Source organism: Alternaria dauci, chromosome 1 (genome assembly GCF_042100115.1).
Source record: "Alternaria dauci strain A2016 chromosome 1, whole genome shotgun sequence".
NCBI lineage: Eukaryota > Fungi > Ascomycota > Dothideomycetes > Pleosporales > Pleosporaceae > Alternaria > Alternaria dauci.
In genome coordinates, this window is record NC_091272.1 from 3,750,521 (window position 1) to 3,766,262 (window position 15,742).

Below are 15,742 nucleotides of genomic sequence, written 5' to 3' on the forward strand. Positions count from 1 at the left end.
TGGCGCGCAGGGATGCTAGCTATTCGCGTCAGAGCGCGTTAGGGCAAGTCGGTCCAAACTTTTGTGTGCTTGGAGAGTGTTTGGCTGCACACGTTTCAACACGCCCCCAGCCCCGTCTTGTCCGCCTCGGGTCAATTTCGTATTCTAGCTCTATCGCATACGCAGTCTGCCGTCCAGCAACACCCACCATGTCATTGTTTCGCACCACAATGCTCCCAAGGCAGTTCCTTGCGCCTGCCCGATCCATGTGTCTCCGCTACTCATCCACTTCTGCGCCCGAAAACATTCTTCTCCCCCGCTTGCAGTCCGATCTCAAGATGGCCATGCGCGCAAAGAACAAGCCGGCTCTAAACACAATTCGTGCCCTGCAAGCCGAAATCATAAACGCCTCAAAGACTGCCAAGCCAATCACTACTGATGGCGCCCTCTATTCCCTCATCCAGAAGCAGATCAAGTCCTCTTCGGCCTCGATTGAGGAATTCCGGAATGCGAAGAGGGAGGATCTGGTGGAAAAGGAGCAGGCGCAGCTGGATGTGCTGAATGGATATGCAAAGGAAATTCCAACAGTAGAGGAGAGCGAGGTTGACGCCCTGATCAACAGCGTGGTGGAAGGACTAGAGCAAGGCAAGAAGAATTTTGGCGCCGTCATGGGCAAGGTCATGGCCGGCGTCAAAGGACGACCGATCAACCTGGAGTATGTCACAAAGAAAATAGAAGAAGCGGTTGGGGCCAAATAAACGACATGATGCGCGCTAGGTGTGGGCTAGGTGAATGTAGAACAACTGTACATATTCTGTGTAGACTACCGACTGCTCTCCAAATGGGGTAACGAAAGATACGGCCAAATTACGACATTGAAATGATGCCTCGATGATTGCTTTTCCCGGCGAGCAGATCCATCAACTCGGTCGACATGTCCTCTTGCGGGGTATCGCCACGACTTGCTCGTGGCCTCAGATCGTAGCAGCTTTGACGGTCCAACATGGCAAATTCCCATGGAATATTCCAACCATGTCGATGCGTGCAGAGACGCGGGCTGGATTGTTGTAGCACACTGGCACCGTGGCTCGGGCAGCACCTAAGCGGACAACTGCGCCGCGATCCGTTTCCATGCTTCGGCACTGACGTCATCGGTGACCAAGGCTTCGTTTTGCGGACATGCATCCCCTCGGATGCGGTCAGAGACAGACACTGAGGGTAAGGATAGCCTGGCGTGTCCAAAGACGTTGGGCGACGAAACCAAGTATTTTCTCTGCCGGCGATACTGAGAACATGTAGAGACCTCACATGACAGTACGACATGCCCAACCTCAGCCCGAATCCACATGGATTCACATGGAAGGGAACCATGGGGAACTCCCGCGGCAAATGAGAAACCAAGGCACATCAGGGGTGCGTCGCTCCAGTCCTGGCACGAGTTAGCGCCCAGGCCAGATGCAGGGAGTGCAGCATGCGCGAGCGCCGATGACGAAGCCCGTCGCGAATCCTGCATCTAGAGTTGGTCGCACCCACACACCACCAAATCTCCGGCAGGTCTTGCATTCAAGACACTTATATTCTCGTTGATCCGCTTGTTGCGCCGCCGTCAGTCTGTCGCATTACTGTTGCTGCCGCTCCTAGTGCATGTCCTGTTCCCGTGTGACGTCTTCCCACACGCACCCGGCAGCCCCGCACCATACCTCATACATCATCATACATCATACCCAGCCATGTCCGTCTACCGCTCCTCGACGGGCAACCTCGACCGCTTCGAAGAGCCGCCACGTGGCGGAGGTGAGCGATGGGACCGCGAAAAGTTTGAGCGCATGAGAAGAGGAGGAGGAGGAGGCGGAGGCGGCGGTGGAAGCGTCGTTAGCGGTAGTGGCCGTGGTCGCGATGAGTACGACCATTACCGCTTCCAAGAGCATGATCGCTTTCCTGGCGGCCATCGCGATATTGACTTCCATGAAGACCGCGCACGCAGAGGCCCTGCAGTCATGGAGAGAGAACGCTTCCACGAAGATGAGCGCTTCGACCGCCCCCGTCGCCGCGCGCCCTCTGAGCTGTTCCACGAGCCCACCCCGTCCGAAGTTGCCAACCAGGCGCTTGCCCCGTACCGCCGCAGGTCCGTCATCGACAAAGACATCAACATCGACATCGACATCAATGAGCGTCGGGGGCCAGTCCCACGTCCGCCTCGCCCGGCACGGCCGCAGTACATCCGACGACAGTCATCTCTCGACACTTTTGACCGTAAGCCCATGCCACGGTATGGCGACGTAGAGAGATATGAGAGGTACGAGGATCACGAGTACCGACCACCCGCCAATGTTCCCATCCCACTCCCAATTCGCGAGCGCCGACGATCACCCCCTCGTCGTTTCCACGACGAAGATGACTTTGAGGAGATCCGATACGACGAGCGTGGCGGAAGGGGCCGAGAGCGAGAAGACTACCGCGAGGTCGAGGTCCATCGTGAGAAGAGCAGAGTCCGAAGAAGCAAGAGTGTAGCAGCCAAATCGACACGCAGCTCTTCCATCTCCAGCTTTGAAGAAATTCAGCCTTCCCGTGCAACCTGGGGCAAGAAGGGCAAGACGAGACTTCCCAAACGCTTGGTCAAGAAGCAAGCTGTTATCGATTTGGGTTACCCATTTGAAGAAGAGGTATGCCATTCCTTCGCACTACTGGAATGCCGCTAATCGTAGTAGGACGACTTCATCATTGTTACCCGCGCACTCGAAAAGGACCATATCGACGAGGTGATCAAAGTCAGCGAGAACTACAAAGAGGGTACGCATTCCATCATCCCCCGACGAGCTCTTCTAACCATCTGCAGAGAAAATCACCTACGTATACGAGGAAAAGATCGAGGACGTTCCGCCGCCGCCAGCTTCCGTAGCCCCACCAGCTTCAGTCGCTCCTCCGCCTCCACCTCCGGAAGAATACCACCCTCCTCCGCCGCCATCCGTAGTACACGCACCACCTGCGCCCCCAACAGTGGTGTACGCACAACCACCTCAAGTTATATATGCTCAACCTCCACCGTCTCATCACGCACCAACTGTCTACGCGCCATCAGAGCGTGCACCCTCGCCATCCATCCACGAACACGAGCGCTACGTCGAAATCGACCGCTCAGCCGCCATCCACGGACCAGCGACTTCTTTCCTACCAGAAGGCCGCCAACTTGTCCGCCGAGACGATCGTCGTACTGAGCGCGAGATTCGCGACGAGATCCGTTTCCTGGAGGAGGAACGCCGCATGCTCAAGTACGAGCGCGAAGGCGACCGCGAGTATGAGTTCGTCGAGCGTACCCCCCGCAAGGAGGTTATGCGCGTTGACAGAGATCGAAAGGGTAGGTTAGCCCTTGTTCGCTCGGCCCATTAGAACGACTCGTTGATATTCGGTGGTTACAGTTGTCGTACGAAAGGACCGCCCAAACCCAAAGATTGTGGCGCTGGCTATGGGAGCTCTGTCTTGATCCGATGGTTCGAATTGTTGGATCAAAATCAGCGTCAATATTGCTGGACCACTATACCCAGAGCGCGAAAAAGGGTTGTGCTGGGCTATCACAACAAAGCTTCTCTCTTATGTCTTTTGATGAGTTACGGCCGGCTATTTGGAACTTTTTTTTTCTTTTCTCAATCTCTATTGCAGATGCGTATTATTTTCCTTTCAAGGCGCGAAGATACAGGCAAATATCATCATGTTTCGGATTCATGGGCAAGTTACGAGATATGTATGATAACGAACGATTACGACTACAAAGCATGTTTATGATATATACTCGATTCAGTAATTTGTAGCCCCGTGATGCCCATACATTATATAAAGCTAAGAATGTGTTCAATCTATACTGCCTTTTTTCTAAGCGCCAGCGTGCCAACCCTGTATCCTATTATGTCACGTAACTCACATGACAGAAAAATACCAATGATCAGTCACGAAGAAGGGTTTTCACTGCAGCACCTCCTTACCGCGCAGATGAAGCAACCCCAGAGAGACTTGTAGCCATCGATCCAACTCCGATCACAAGAGATGTGGGTTCACTTCGACAATTGGTCCTGTGTACGACTTTCTTGCGAAGAGAAGATAGTAGGCCACGCTGAACAAGGCGACTGACCCAGTTACGACACCAGCCCAGTTCATATGCACGCTAAATACGAGCGTACGAAGTCAGTGTATATATCACATGCAGTTCGTTGGAGAAACTTACAGATCAGGGCTGACCTCGCTCGGCCAGAAACTGAAGAAGATAATCAGGGTCAGGTAGCAAATGGCCACGACATTGTTGGCAACACCCCATGCCCCTTTAAGACGCCAGGGGCCCCAGGTCAGGCTGCGATCATAGGCTTCGTCGATGTAGGTGTCATTGAAGATGGTGAGCGAAGATTGAGGGTTGTCTAGGTCCCCGCGGAGTCGGCGCCAGAGGAGAAGACCAATTGCGAGGAGGTAGGAGAGATAGAAGCCTTCCAAAACAAGGGATATCGTCCCGTTGAAGGCAGCGCTATTACCGATGTTGATCAGGGCGAGGAGTGCGGCTAGTACGGTGACGACTAGGATGGAGACGACTGGAATTGTGCTGCGCTTGTCGATCTGCTATGGGTTAATTACAAACTCTTTTGAAACCTGTCGATACAGATAGAGACTCACCACACTGAGAGCGCGCGAAAAAGGAAGACCGCGGTCTCGGGCAAAAGACCAAGTCATACGAGATGCAGCTGCCAAACATCCCATTGCGCTGCAAAATTCAAGAAGAACAATGATTGCGACCATGACAGTGGCACCAGCCTTGGATCCGACAGCGTCTTTGAAGATGCGGAGGAAGGGCGCGGTCGTCGCATTCTGGTCCCCAAGCAACGCCGGGATATCGTGTGCGCTGAAGAGAACAGCGAAGAGCATGCCTAATGCTAATGTCCCATTGATGACCAGACTGAGGAGCATTGAGCGAGGGACGTCGGTACTGGCATTCTTGACCTCTTCAGACATCTACGATCATTAGTGAGATGTGACATTAGAGGCGAGTTGGCTTACGTGGACAACTGAATCTGTTCCAACAAATGCCAAAGCATTGCCTTGAAGCCCGACAAAGAAGGCTAGAGTCTGCGTGCTCCAAGCACCCTCATTATGGAACGTCGTAAAAACCTGCTTAGCAGAGTTGTGGACGGGAGTCAGGTATGCCAGTGGTACCAGAATGCCGAAGAAGCCAAGGATGTGGACGATCAATACAACGACTTCGATAGTGGGAAGTGCTCCACTTATAAAAACGTTGATGAAGACACACAGCAGCAGTATAGCCCAGAGGAGAAGTGTGCAGTGCCATCCTTCTCGAGCGTAGGTACTGTCGAGATCATTCAGGCTGACCAACTGGAGAACCAAGTCGGCAACGAAGTAACACACGGAGGTAAGAGCTGCTATCCAACCGATGACAGTGAGCCAACCTAAGGAGAAGTCAGATCGTATCAATACTGTATTGGACACCGAACATACCAGTCAGATAGCTGAAGAACTTCTTGCTCGACCGTGGCGCCAACAACGAAACCCAATGATATTGTCCGCCAGCAGTCGGAACTGCGCTGGCAAGCTCGCCGATGCAGACGAAGACGGAGAAGTTGCCCAGCCATATCAGTATGAAACCGTAGATGAGGCCAGCAGGGCCGCCGCTGCAATGCCGTCAATCACTGTTGGCAATATAAAGACAACAAGCACTTACTTTGTGAAGCCTATGGAGAAGATGCTGTTGTGACGTCAGCAGGGTTTTATGTGACAGTCGCATATACTTACACAAGCAAAGTCTCCCAAGTGCACATCAGTCCACACGAGAGACCAGTCATTGAGACCAGTCCGAAGCGGCGCTGATACTGTCAGATCCGGAAGGTACATATTTCCGGAACAGGGCATACCTTCAACACCTGCTCTTTTCCCACCCTCGCCAACTCATACTTATCGCGATCGAACTGCTGGCCTTTTCCTTCCGAGATGGAACCTCTGCCCCTTTGCCGCAGAATGTCATGGTCGAACGTCTGCAGGCCGATATGCTTCTCCATGATGACCTTTAGTCTAGCTCCCCAATCCGAGATATGTTGAGCAACAAGAGGGGACAAAGGCAGTTGGCAGTAACGAGTCTCCAGCAAGCAAGCAGACCAGGAAAGGAAAGAAAGGAAGATACCCGGAACGAGTGTCGTGATACAGGACACATGCTATGCAAGTCAATCTCGATATATACTCCTTCAGAACGTAAAGCGAGCCATGTGCACCGGTAAAGACGGTAGCGGCGAGGACCAGGAGGCGGCCGTTCGGCAATGCAATCATGCGTGTGGAGGCTGGATACCAAGCCAATGATTCCCACGCCAAAGACAGTTGGAGGCTCTCTGCAGTGATGGCGGCAACTCGAAATTCGACGTATCGCACTGCAGTTGTAGTTTCAGCGACTGTTCCACAGCAAACGGGCTTCAATTGGCGGTCAGGTTGCACAATTGGGCAACCGAGGCTGCAAAAAGCGGCGGCATGCGTGATTGCGGATCCCTTGCCCGCATATCTTCTAGGTGGCAGACGCGATTGATGTGTCTTCCAGTTGTCTTCGCGTATTTTTCGAGCAGCATGCGCTATGCTTGGATGGTAAATGCATGTTTACACACCGTCGTCACGCTGTGCATAGGCCTGAGAAACCAGCGTTTGCAGTGTCTGCAACTAGAAAAACGGTTGGGATGGCTTTCCCTTACTAGAGAATGGGGGTCCCATGAGAGACATTGTCAGCACTTGTCACTTGACGTGCGACGATGGGCTACCATGGCCTTCCAGTGGTATGTGGGCTAAGGATCAGGCATACGGCAAGTGGCAACGACAACGGTTATCATACTGTTAGGATCGAAAGCCAGGACCTTCCCGCAGATATTGTTGTGGTACAGAAGTGCCCCGGTGGCCAAAGAATGTTGCGGTAGTTGGAGGAGGACGGGAAAGTGGATCATTTTGTGTTGCATGACGTGAGTTAGTCATCGTCGGCCCACGTGGAAAGCTACTTCTCAATACATCCGCGTCCTTTCAACGGTTGTCAAGACGCATCGCGATATCTTACCCAGCGATCTAAGCGACATTTGAACTACCTCGACATCAGTGCGCCGCTTTGTACCAGATGGTGTGCGAGCCGAGGTTGGGCTGTTGGTGCTCAAGCCGATCCTTAGGTGGCATTGAGCCATTTCTTCCCTTCCCCGCCTTGCGCACCCCGGCATGACTGTCAAGACGCTACACTGCTATCGGGAACCTGCACAGGCGTATGCCATGCTTGTTGCATGCTTCTGTCCACTCTTGGAAGCTGGCATGTGCAGCTACCGGTATGCCACATTACATCTTGGCGCAGCACGCGTGGAACACTCCTTTGCGCCATCCTACGGAGCACAAAGGCCCAAAGAAGCACACGACCTCTTGTTGACTGGAACAAGCGCGGACTCAAGTTTGAGTATGGACGCGAGATCGACTGCTATCTATAATCTTTGGTGCCGCTGCGACCTATGGGCGTCCTAAGATACGACTGGCGAGCACTGTACTAAAAACGCCTAAAAGCCCAGGCGGTTGGTTTCACTCCGGAATGTGGAGTGGCTCAGAGACATGCGCCTGGCTCATGGGCAATCCCAGCAGGAGGTCCATATTGCTTGCAGGACCGTGATGCCCTTTCACTGGACGATTTTCCAACCATGATGAGAGAGCGTTTCATGGTGCAAATATGCTTTTGATCACGAGAGATCCCCAACGATGCTACAATGGTGAATCGTACGTCTGAGATCATAGAAAAGTATAGCGCCTTTGGTTATCGAAAGATGCCATTGTTTGGCATAGATTGTATCGCAAAGCCTGACTGGCTAATACGTTTTAATGCGTGATCACAATCTCATCACTGGAAGCATCATAGTTCTTCACCTCCGCCTCCTCCCACTCCGCACTAACAACCGTAGTTTTCAAGATCTGGGAATTACTTGCAGTACTGACTGCCTCCCATCTTTTGTCATCCCACCGCCTCTCATCATGTTTGTGGTGCACAGCGGTGATTTCAACATCCATCTCCCCGTCTGCACGACGAGGGCCTCCAGGGACACCGGATGCAGAATTGGCATTTGTCGTCTTGTCTTGCGAGAGCATTGGTAAGAAGCGTTTGATTCCGCTGCTCTCCGTGTAACTCCTGCGGCTATGTCTTGTTCCAGCACCCACCTTTGAAGCCGCGCTTGAGAGTTGATATGAAACGCTTTTACTATGCGAGTAGCCATGCTCTGAGGATGTACCTCGTCGTCGTAGCTCGTCGCTTCCATATAGACCTGATGGAACAGATTCTAGGAGCGGACGAAGGTAGGGTACACATGATGTGATAATGGTGATGCACTCGATGATCTGTGTGAGAAGTGTCCATTTCCAAAGGTCTTTGGTTGGGTTAGGTGATGTGAATCCGTGGAGGTAGGCCATCTGGACTGCAGATGCTACGATATCTCTGCGACATGTCAGAAGGAGAAGACCATAGCAGGGTGTTTTCTAGCTCACAGTGACCGCGCACCAAAGAATGTCAGGATAGTGATCTTCTTACTAATGCTCATCTGTAGCTTCATGATGACGTGCACTGGGAACAAGATCAAGGCCAGATCCGTCACTATGTTGATGACACCCATCGTCTGCCAGAAGGCAGCCTACATGCATTGTCAGTAACAGCCTCAAATCCGACCACATGTCTTCATGACATACTAGGTCAATGCAACTTCCTTCCCTAACAAGAAAGCGCCACGGCTCTACAGCGCCACACTGGAAAGCCGACACGACCTCAGCAAGCGCGGTCCATAATGCAATGAATCCGGTCAACCCTAAGCCCAGGTTCCGATGCAGCTTTGACGCAGTCAGAACCATCAATAGCGAGATGATGGATAGTTTCGCGAAACACAATGTTGCGATGTAAAGCAGCTTGTTTGCGTATTCAGCCTGCAACGCGATCAATGGATACGTCATATCAACGGGGCTCAACTAGATGCTTACTTGTTGATAGACCATAATCTGACGCTCCGTCAGCACCCGGATATCTCGTCCAAGGCCACTATCTATCTGCACGCTAACTGATGCGCCAGAGCCTAAACTCGCAACCTGCTCGAGATAAATTAGCAAGGAAATATCCAAAGACTTTGAGCAGTTGCATTCAGAATGACGCACCAAAGCGAGCAGAACGAAAGCATCGTCGTAATCAAGGCTCCTCCTGAGTGCACGCTTCGTGATGAGCCTAGTCAGAACCGCCAAAGCGGAAGTGATCAAAAGGATCCAAGTAACCACATCGATGAAGGGACCGACATTCGCACTACTTCCAGGTTGGCGTGGGAGGGGGTGATGAGAAGAAATAAAGAGAGATGGCGCCATCATCGCATCGTATCTTTTGTAATTAAACTGGGTACTTGAAAGAGCAGCGCAAATCGGCAAAGACAATGCTATAGTAGTGACAACAGGCGGAGGAAAAAAAACAGTCTCCACAGGCACCAGAAATGTGTGGGGGCAAGGGCGCCGGTCAAAATGGGTGCTGATATAATTGGGCGGCCGGTATGTGTGAATAACAATTCCCAGTGCGCCTATGGGTTCATCTAACGGAGGAATAGTACCAAACACCACCGCGTAGCCTGCGGTTGAGGACCACTAAAAATCAATACAGCACACACTGTAGTTATCCGCTCTTCATCCTGGAGGCGACACATACTTGCAAACGAAGGAGGTCAGTTAGATTGGGAGTTGGCTGGGAATGGATCTACTAGGGTAAGCAGCGGTCGTACAGCGATGTACAAGTGTAGCAAATGGAAGGACCAGTACGCAATGACGACTAGAAGTTTGTGTATACCCGGCTGGACCTGCCTCCTTGTGGACGCAAGCGCTTGTGTCACACGACCCAAGTCTGTGTGAGGCTAACATATCCTGATAAGTGAATCCAAGGTACACGTCGGGTGCTAGGATAGTACGCCGCAGCGGAAAAGCCGGTATGTTAGCTCGATGGCGTGAAGAAGACTCGTCATTTTGCAATCGCTTGCTAGCCCCCGCTCCAGGGTCTGTTAGCCTTACCTAGTGGAACTTTGGGACACATCAGACTCGGCGCCGTACCACGCATGTTTGTAACCGCGTGATCGAAGAGTGGCAGTGCAACCCGGCGGTGAAACATTTGACAACGCAGTCTTGTGTGGTGTCTCGTGAATACACGAACTCGCAGTCGGGTGGCCGCTGCAGCGGTGGCGCTATCTGGCAGACAATGGCTGCTCATAGGTCGTTGCACAAAAGAAGTCTGCGGAACCCGCCAAGGCGGATGTGCACAGGTCAGGGCCGAATGGCGAACCCAGGTAAGCAGCAGTGAAGTAGATATTCGTATTCTGTTATGCTGCTACATCGTTCTTCGAGACTCATGCTTGATGGCGAAGGACTCCATCTCTCCCACATACGTAGCAAACGTGAGATGCCGCGAGTTTAGTCAAACCTGGGGACTTAATGATTTAGTTGGATTGGGATTCTGCAGAATGTTGTGTATACGTACCTCAACTCAAGTCTCTCATGGACGGATCTTGACAGGATTCTTCTAGAGGCGATGGAAATCAGGGATGCCCCCCTTGACAACAATGCTCTCAGCACCAGCAACTGCTCTGCCACCAATCAGATGTTTTATGAGCTCTTCGAGCTTCTTGAGATCTTCCTGACTGACGTGACTGATATCACTGAGTGTCGGTTTGCCGTGGTCATCCCAATTGACTCTATCATCGATAGGTGCCGGGTTGCGGGCGACTTCATTAATATCTGGTACCGCTCGTGCGACAGAGTGCAGGGTTGTTGGACCTGCGTTGATGCCCATCGCAAATGCAAGCAGCGGAATTGAAATGGTTGTGAAGTGCATTGTGAGTGTCTAGTTGCTCATTATTGGAGTGTTCATATCCTTTGTAGCATTCCTACTTACTTTGGAAAAGGGACACGAATGAGACAGTGATGTATGAGCTGAGTATTCCCACCTCTTCGCTACGGAATATATGGGTGAACCACCATGTACTCAGCGTAGCATCTTCGGAACTATTGCTTCTCGTACGTGATGATGAAATCCCGACGTTTCAGACGCGCACGCCCACAGGGCGACTCAGCCACTTTCAACGATTGCCCAATTCCGTATCAGCGTTGCACTGCGCTTTTTGCCTTCTCGTCTTCGCGCCTTGTAGTCAGTTCAAGAAACTTGTTGACGTCCTGTAGCTGCAATATTGGGTGTCCGATGATATACAGAGTGGAGCAGACGATTCTCGTGGCCAGGAAATCTTGGGGTACACGCTCTTCCGATCCATGACGCTCGTCAGATCAAGGCCGAGGCTGATTATGCGGTGCAGCCTCAATCGATATTAAGTCGCATATCTAGCGGAATTTTCAACAGCAACTGGTCTTTGCTACCGTGGTCAGGGGCGAAAAAAGGTACGATCTCATTTCAATTGACGTAAAAAGCCATGACCGTCTCAATGTCATTCGCCAACGTGTCGTGCTTCAGTCACGACTTTAGAATACCACGATTTCTTCTCCGTCACCACTCTGTTCATACGCGTCCTTGTGTCCGTGATACTGGAAATAAGCCTCCTGAAAGTCCCGGTATGGCGATCCCTGTGGACAGAACGCAAAGTTTTCCAGGGTGTTTGTCGCCTCGCGATAATCGTCAAACTCGAAACAAGCATGTTGATCAGGACGCGTGGCCCATGAGATCAGCTTATCCCAGTCACGGCACCGTCGAAGCTGGCCATCACCCCCTTGGTGCGCGACTGGAGCTGGCATTGGTGTATCGTCTGCTGTGCATATAATATCCTGTCGAAGGCCATCAAGACAGTGGTAGATGTGAAGGAGATTAAAAGGCTGAGGGTCACCCTTGTGCTTTGATACGATGGCTTTGCGGATAAGTTTCTGGCAGAGTTAGTGGGTTGAAATGATGGTTAGCTTGTAGATACGTACGAGACAATGCAGATCATGGATCCCCTTGACATAGTAGACGCTTCGCTCAGTATCCCATGGAAATCGAGTGGAAGGAGGTAGACCCATACGTTTTGCGAATCCGTCGTCGAGCGTGACTGCCATGGCGTTGGTGTTGATAGCGTCCCACGCTGCCTCCATATCACCATCACTGGCATTTGGATGCCAGTACTGCGTCGTTGCATGATATGGCACAGTAGTGTCATAGGCTAATCCACCTTTAAAAATGCGTAAGCTAGGATAAGACTGAGATGGTTCCTTGCTTACTATAGTTGCTCATGGCTGGGCCATGCGCGATGCGGAGCTTTGCGTTATCCATCACAAGTAAGATATTCGCTGAAAGAGAAAGCAGCAGAAGAGACAAATACACCACGAAGCTTCGCGTGTTAGTCGGGATGATTTCAGTGCTCTTAGAGTCCCACGACACGCCTCCCTTGTCTTCCAAATCCGCCGAGATCTCTTCCTGTTCATCGCTGCACACTGGCTGATATGCTGGAAGCCGCTCCATTCTTCGATGCGCTTTGTGGAGTGAGGATGGGAAGCAAGCCTCCGCAGCTGCATAAGACGGAGGGTGTTCATTGCATGTAACCCATACTCATCTCCAGTTGCACAAACATATGTCGCAAGTGCATCCCGACGAGAACGTCCCCCAACCACAACGCTCCGAGCTCGGACCATGAATGAATGGCGACGCGATCAGCCTCGGTTCATCGTTACATCGCCCAGGAAGCCGTCGTCCCGTCCCGTACCATCGAGGAAGGTCGCAAGCAGTTGGAGGTGACGATAGCGATACAAGTGCTACCGAGTGGCTGGACCATGTGTGAAAGGTGAGGGGCTATCTGGGGAGGTGTGCTGGGGCGCAAGGCTGTTACTTGCCAGCCTCGCCAAGACGCTAAAAGTGTCAACGGTACCTTCCTTGTTGGGGTGCTTCACCCTAACACGGCAATCTACGATGTCCAATACTTGGGTCAAGCTATATCTCCGATTGCGCTGTCAATGCGTAGCGGCGGCGAGGTAGCGTACTTGCAGACTACTTTACCTGTCCGATGTCGCCATGGCTTGAGCCGCTCGACCAGATCGCCGGTCAGCAGCAATGGGACAGCAATACGTGATTCGAGAAGCAAAGACAAGGGAAGAGCTGGATGAGATAACAAACGTCATTTGGGCTGCAAACTACACACCTTACGAGCCGTTCATGCAACTCTTCTTCCCGGTCCTTGGCTACACCACGGCTCATCGCGAAGCTGCCATCGCAGAATCGAAACAACGCTTCTGGACACAGCACCAAGCCGACAAATCCAGCCATTGGTTCTACGCATTCGACACCGTCACTAAAAAGACTGTTGGTTGCTCGCAATGGGTAATTTCGACATCCAACCCATTTGTTGCGGGCATACCAAAGTTGACCGCGCCTTGGTGGCCCGAAGGCGAATATCGGAGGTTCTGTGAGTCAATCCTTAATCAGGTGTACAGGCCGCGCGCGAATTGGATGACGCGGCCCCATTGTGGTAAGTGGAGCACCTCTTCTTTTCTCCAAAAGTGCGATCTTCGGATTGAGAAAAAGGTGATTGTACGAATGAAAGGAATTACCTTGGTCCTATCGCTGACCAATGATTAGCACTCAACTGGATGGCGGTGGATCCCGATCATAGAAATCGTGGCGTTGGCTCTCTTCTCATGCATGTTGGCATCACACGCGCTGACGGGCTTGACCTCGAATGTTGGATGGAAGCGTCTAGCATGGGCAAGCCGCTTTACAATAAATTTGGATTCCAGTCTCTCTTGAAGCTTGCTTTCGACAACGAAGACTCGGAAGCAAGTGACGAGTGGAGGAAGTGCGCGCATGAGATGACGCCTGCGCCAATCTTTGCAATGTGGAGGCCAAAGAAATCTAAGAGGGCGGGTTCTCAGGGAGCGCTAAACTTGCCATGGGCATTAGGCACTCAGTAATGAGAAGTACAATTCGAGCGTTCCGTATAGATAGTAGTCAGATTGGCGGGAGATTTCAGCAGGGCATGCTGGTCATGCAACCCGATAAAGGCATGCAAGCCCTCGAAGCGGTCGGGTCTTGGGTCTACCATGGTTTGAGAGAACGCAGATGGATTCGGGTGGACTATATGAAGCATGAGCATGTTACGTTTGGCGGATTGGAGAACCGGGAGGGGATGTGCACTAGCGGGAATCGTCATTTACCACACTTACCCATAGCGCATGAACGCCAAACATCGCATCTAGTACACCTTGCCTGATGCATCGGATATGTTGCTTCTCCTACTCTTCTGCTGTGTCCGTGCCTGGCAGCCAGACAACGCATGTTGACGCACCTCACCTCTTCTACTACCATCTTCCTTGACATGAAGACTGCATGATTATGCAATCACTATCCGAAAAGCGGGCAACAATCAATGGAGTACTTATGACTGCACCCGATACAGACGTTGCCAAACTCTTTTGTCTCCCATCTTCTTCTGCACCCGCCGCATTCCCACAGACAATCGGGTATCGGTTCTGCACCCGGGTAGGGCGTGTAGTACAATGTTGAGAAGGATAAGTTTCCGTGAGACATGCTTGGGATCGCTGTCGTAGTGGCGTTTGAGAGCTCCTTTGGGCAGTTTCAAAAGGCTTTTGGCGTTCTTGAGCTAGACAAAGTATCGTATCACCCACCAAGATATAGTGGCCTGGAAGGTGATTTTAGGGAATTTGACGATGTGTGCGACAGCAAACGCGCAAACACGCTCTGGGAGTGGATGGTCGTGGGTAAGCTAGGCTTTGTCGGCTAGTGATGTGAGCGGTTTTGAGTGAGAGGGTGGTACGTCGTGAAGACAGCCAGTGAAATACAGTGAAGGGCGAGGAAATGCTTGTTGGTCGCAGCGGAGTCAATTACCGACATGTGCAGTTGCAGAGCGAGTCGGAAAAATGAGAAAGAACCCACCACGGTGCCACGCTTCACGCTTTCCCTCGAGGCCAGACACTGAGACTACGTTTTATAAATCATGCGTCGCTTGGTCATGTCTATACGTAGGTTGAGTTACAGGTATACCCATAATTGTATCTGCACAACTTGGACTCGTGGTGGTTGCCACGTCCATATATCGTTATTGGCGCGTCCGCTCGCCACAATGGAGGCAAACTTGAGCAGATGCTGGGCGACTACGGGTGAGTCACATATAGCGGGCAGAGTTGCTCTCCTTGGGACGGGTTCTGCGGTGCAGTATACTCACTGCCATCCAACCTCCAGTTTCTCAATTGCCTCGTCTTCAGAAACGACATCAGCCATCTTTGCGTTGATGTCGGCCATGTTGGCATCGTGGACAGCAGGGGACTTGTCGCCGCATGCTTCTTCAACGACCTGGTACAATTGTTAGTGAGGTTTACAGCGGCTCATGCGTTGCCAAGTCGGTCCACACCATCGGTCGAAATCCATAGCACATGGCGTCAAGAGCAGTCGCGCGCACGCAGCCACTTGTACTGACGCCACAGATTATTACGGTATCGACGTTTGAGAGTTGAAGTCGTGTCGCGAGGTCGGTCGCGAAAAACGCGGACGGGTAGCGCTTGCAGACAACGACCTCGCCGGCAGCAGGCTCTAGTCCCGGAATCCAATTTTCAAGGCCATTCCCGCAGCCGGTCTGGAACAGCTTCAGTAGCGGTACTTTGCGGTAGAAAAGGCCTGCATCCGACATGTCTGGTTCCGTGTATTCGACTCGCGTCCAGATCAATGGTACCTTGCTTTGGCGGGCGGCAGCGACGAGTTTTGCGATGGACGCGGGCGCCACCG

The 15,742-nt window shown here is 52.0% G+C and overlaps 5 protein-coding genes across 5 annotated transcripts; 2 read left to right on the forward strand and 3 right to left on the reverse strand.

The window, feature by feature from the left end:
* Nucleotides 1-188: 188 nt before the first annotated feature.
* ACET3X_001168 (uncharacterized protein) lies at nt 189-737 on the forward strand (the record flags this gene model as incomplete). Its single annotated transcript, XM_069446429.1, has 1 exon — nt 189-737. One exon carries the CDS (start codon nt 189-191, stop codon nt 735-737), a length of 549 nt encoding a protein of 182 aa, XP_069311410.1.
* Nucleotides 738-1,709: 972 nt separating this feature from the next.
* On the forward strand, nt 1,710-3,460 carry ACET3X_001169 (uncharacterized protein; the record flags this gene model as incomplete). Its single annotated transcript, XM_069446430.1, has 4 exons — nt 1,710-2,642; nt 2,688-2,769; nt 2,816-3,334; nt 3,396-3,460. The coding sequence occupies 4 exons, from the start codon at nt 1,710-1,712 to the stop codon at nt 3,458-3,460; spliced, it is 1,599 nt and encodes a 532-aa protein (XP_069311411.1).
* Nucleotides 3,461-4,008: 548 nt separating this feature from the next.
* Nucleotides 4,009-6,026, reverse strand: ACET3X_001170 (uncharacterized protein; the record flags this gene model as incomplete). Its single annotated transcript, XM_069446431.1, has 8 exons — nt 4,009-4,135; nt 4,196-4,575; nt 4,633-4,968; nt 5,014-5,420; nt 5,470-5,642; nt 5,693-5,716; nt 5,764-5,834; nt 5,883-6,026. 8 exons carry the CDS (start codon nt 6,024-6,026, stop codon nt 4,009-4,011), a joined length of 1,662 nt encoding a protein of 553 aa, XP_069311412.1.
* Nucleotides 6,027-11,502: 5,476 nt separating this feature from the next.
* On the reverse strand, nt 11,503-12,244 carry ACET3X_001171 (uncharacterized protein; the record flags this gene model as incomplete). Its single annotated transcript, XM_069446432.1, has 3 exons — nt 11,503-11,898; nt 11,947-12,182; nt 12,232-12,244. 3 exons carry the CDS (start codon nt 12,242-12,244, stop codon nt 11,503-11,505), a joined length of 645 nt encoding a protein of 214 aa, XP_069311413.1.
* Nucleotides 12,245-15,181: 2,937 nt separating this feature from the next.
* Nucleotides 15,182-15,647, reverse strand: ACET3X_001172 (uncharacterized protein; the record flags this gene model as incomplete). Its single annotated transcript, XM_069446434.1, has 2 exons — nt 15,182-15,313; nt 15,372-15,647. The coding sequence occupies 2 exons, from the start codon at nt 15,645-15,647 to the stop codon at nt 15,182-15,184; spliced, it is 408 nt and encodes a 135-aa protein (XP_069311414.1).
* Nucleotides 15,648-15,742: the final 95 nt, after the last annotated feature.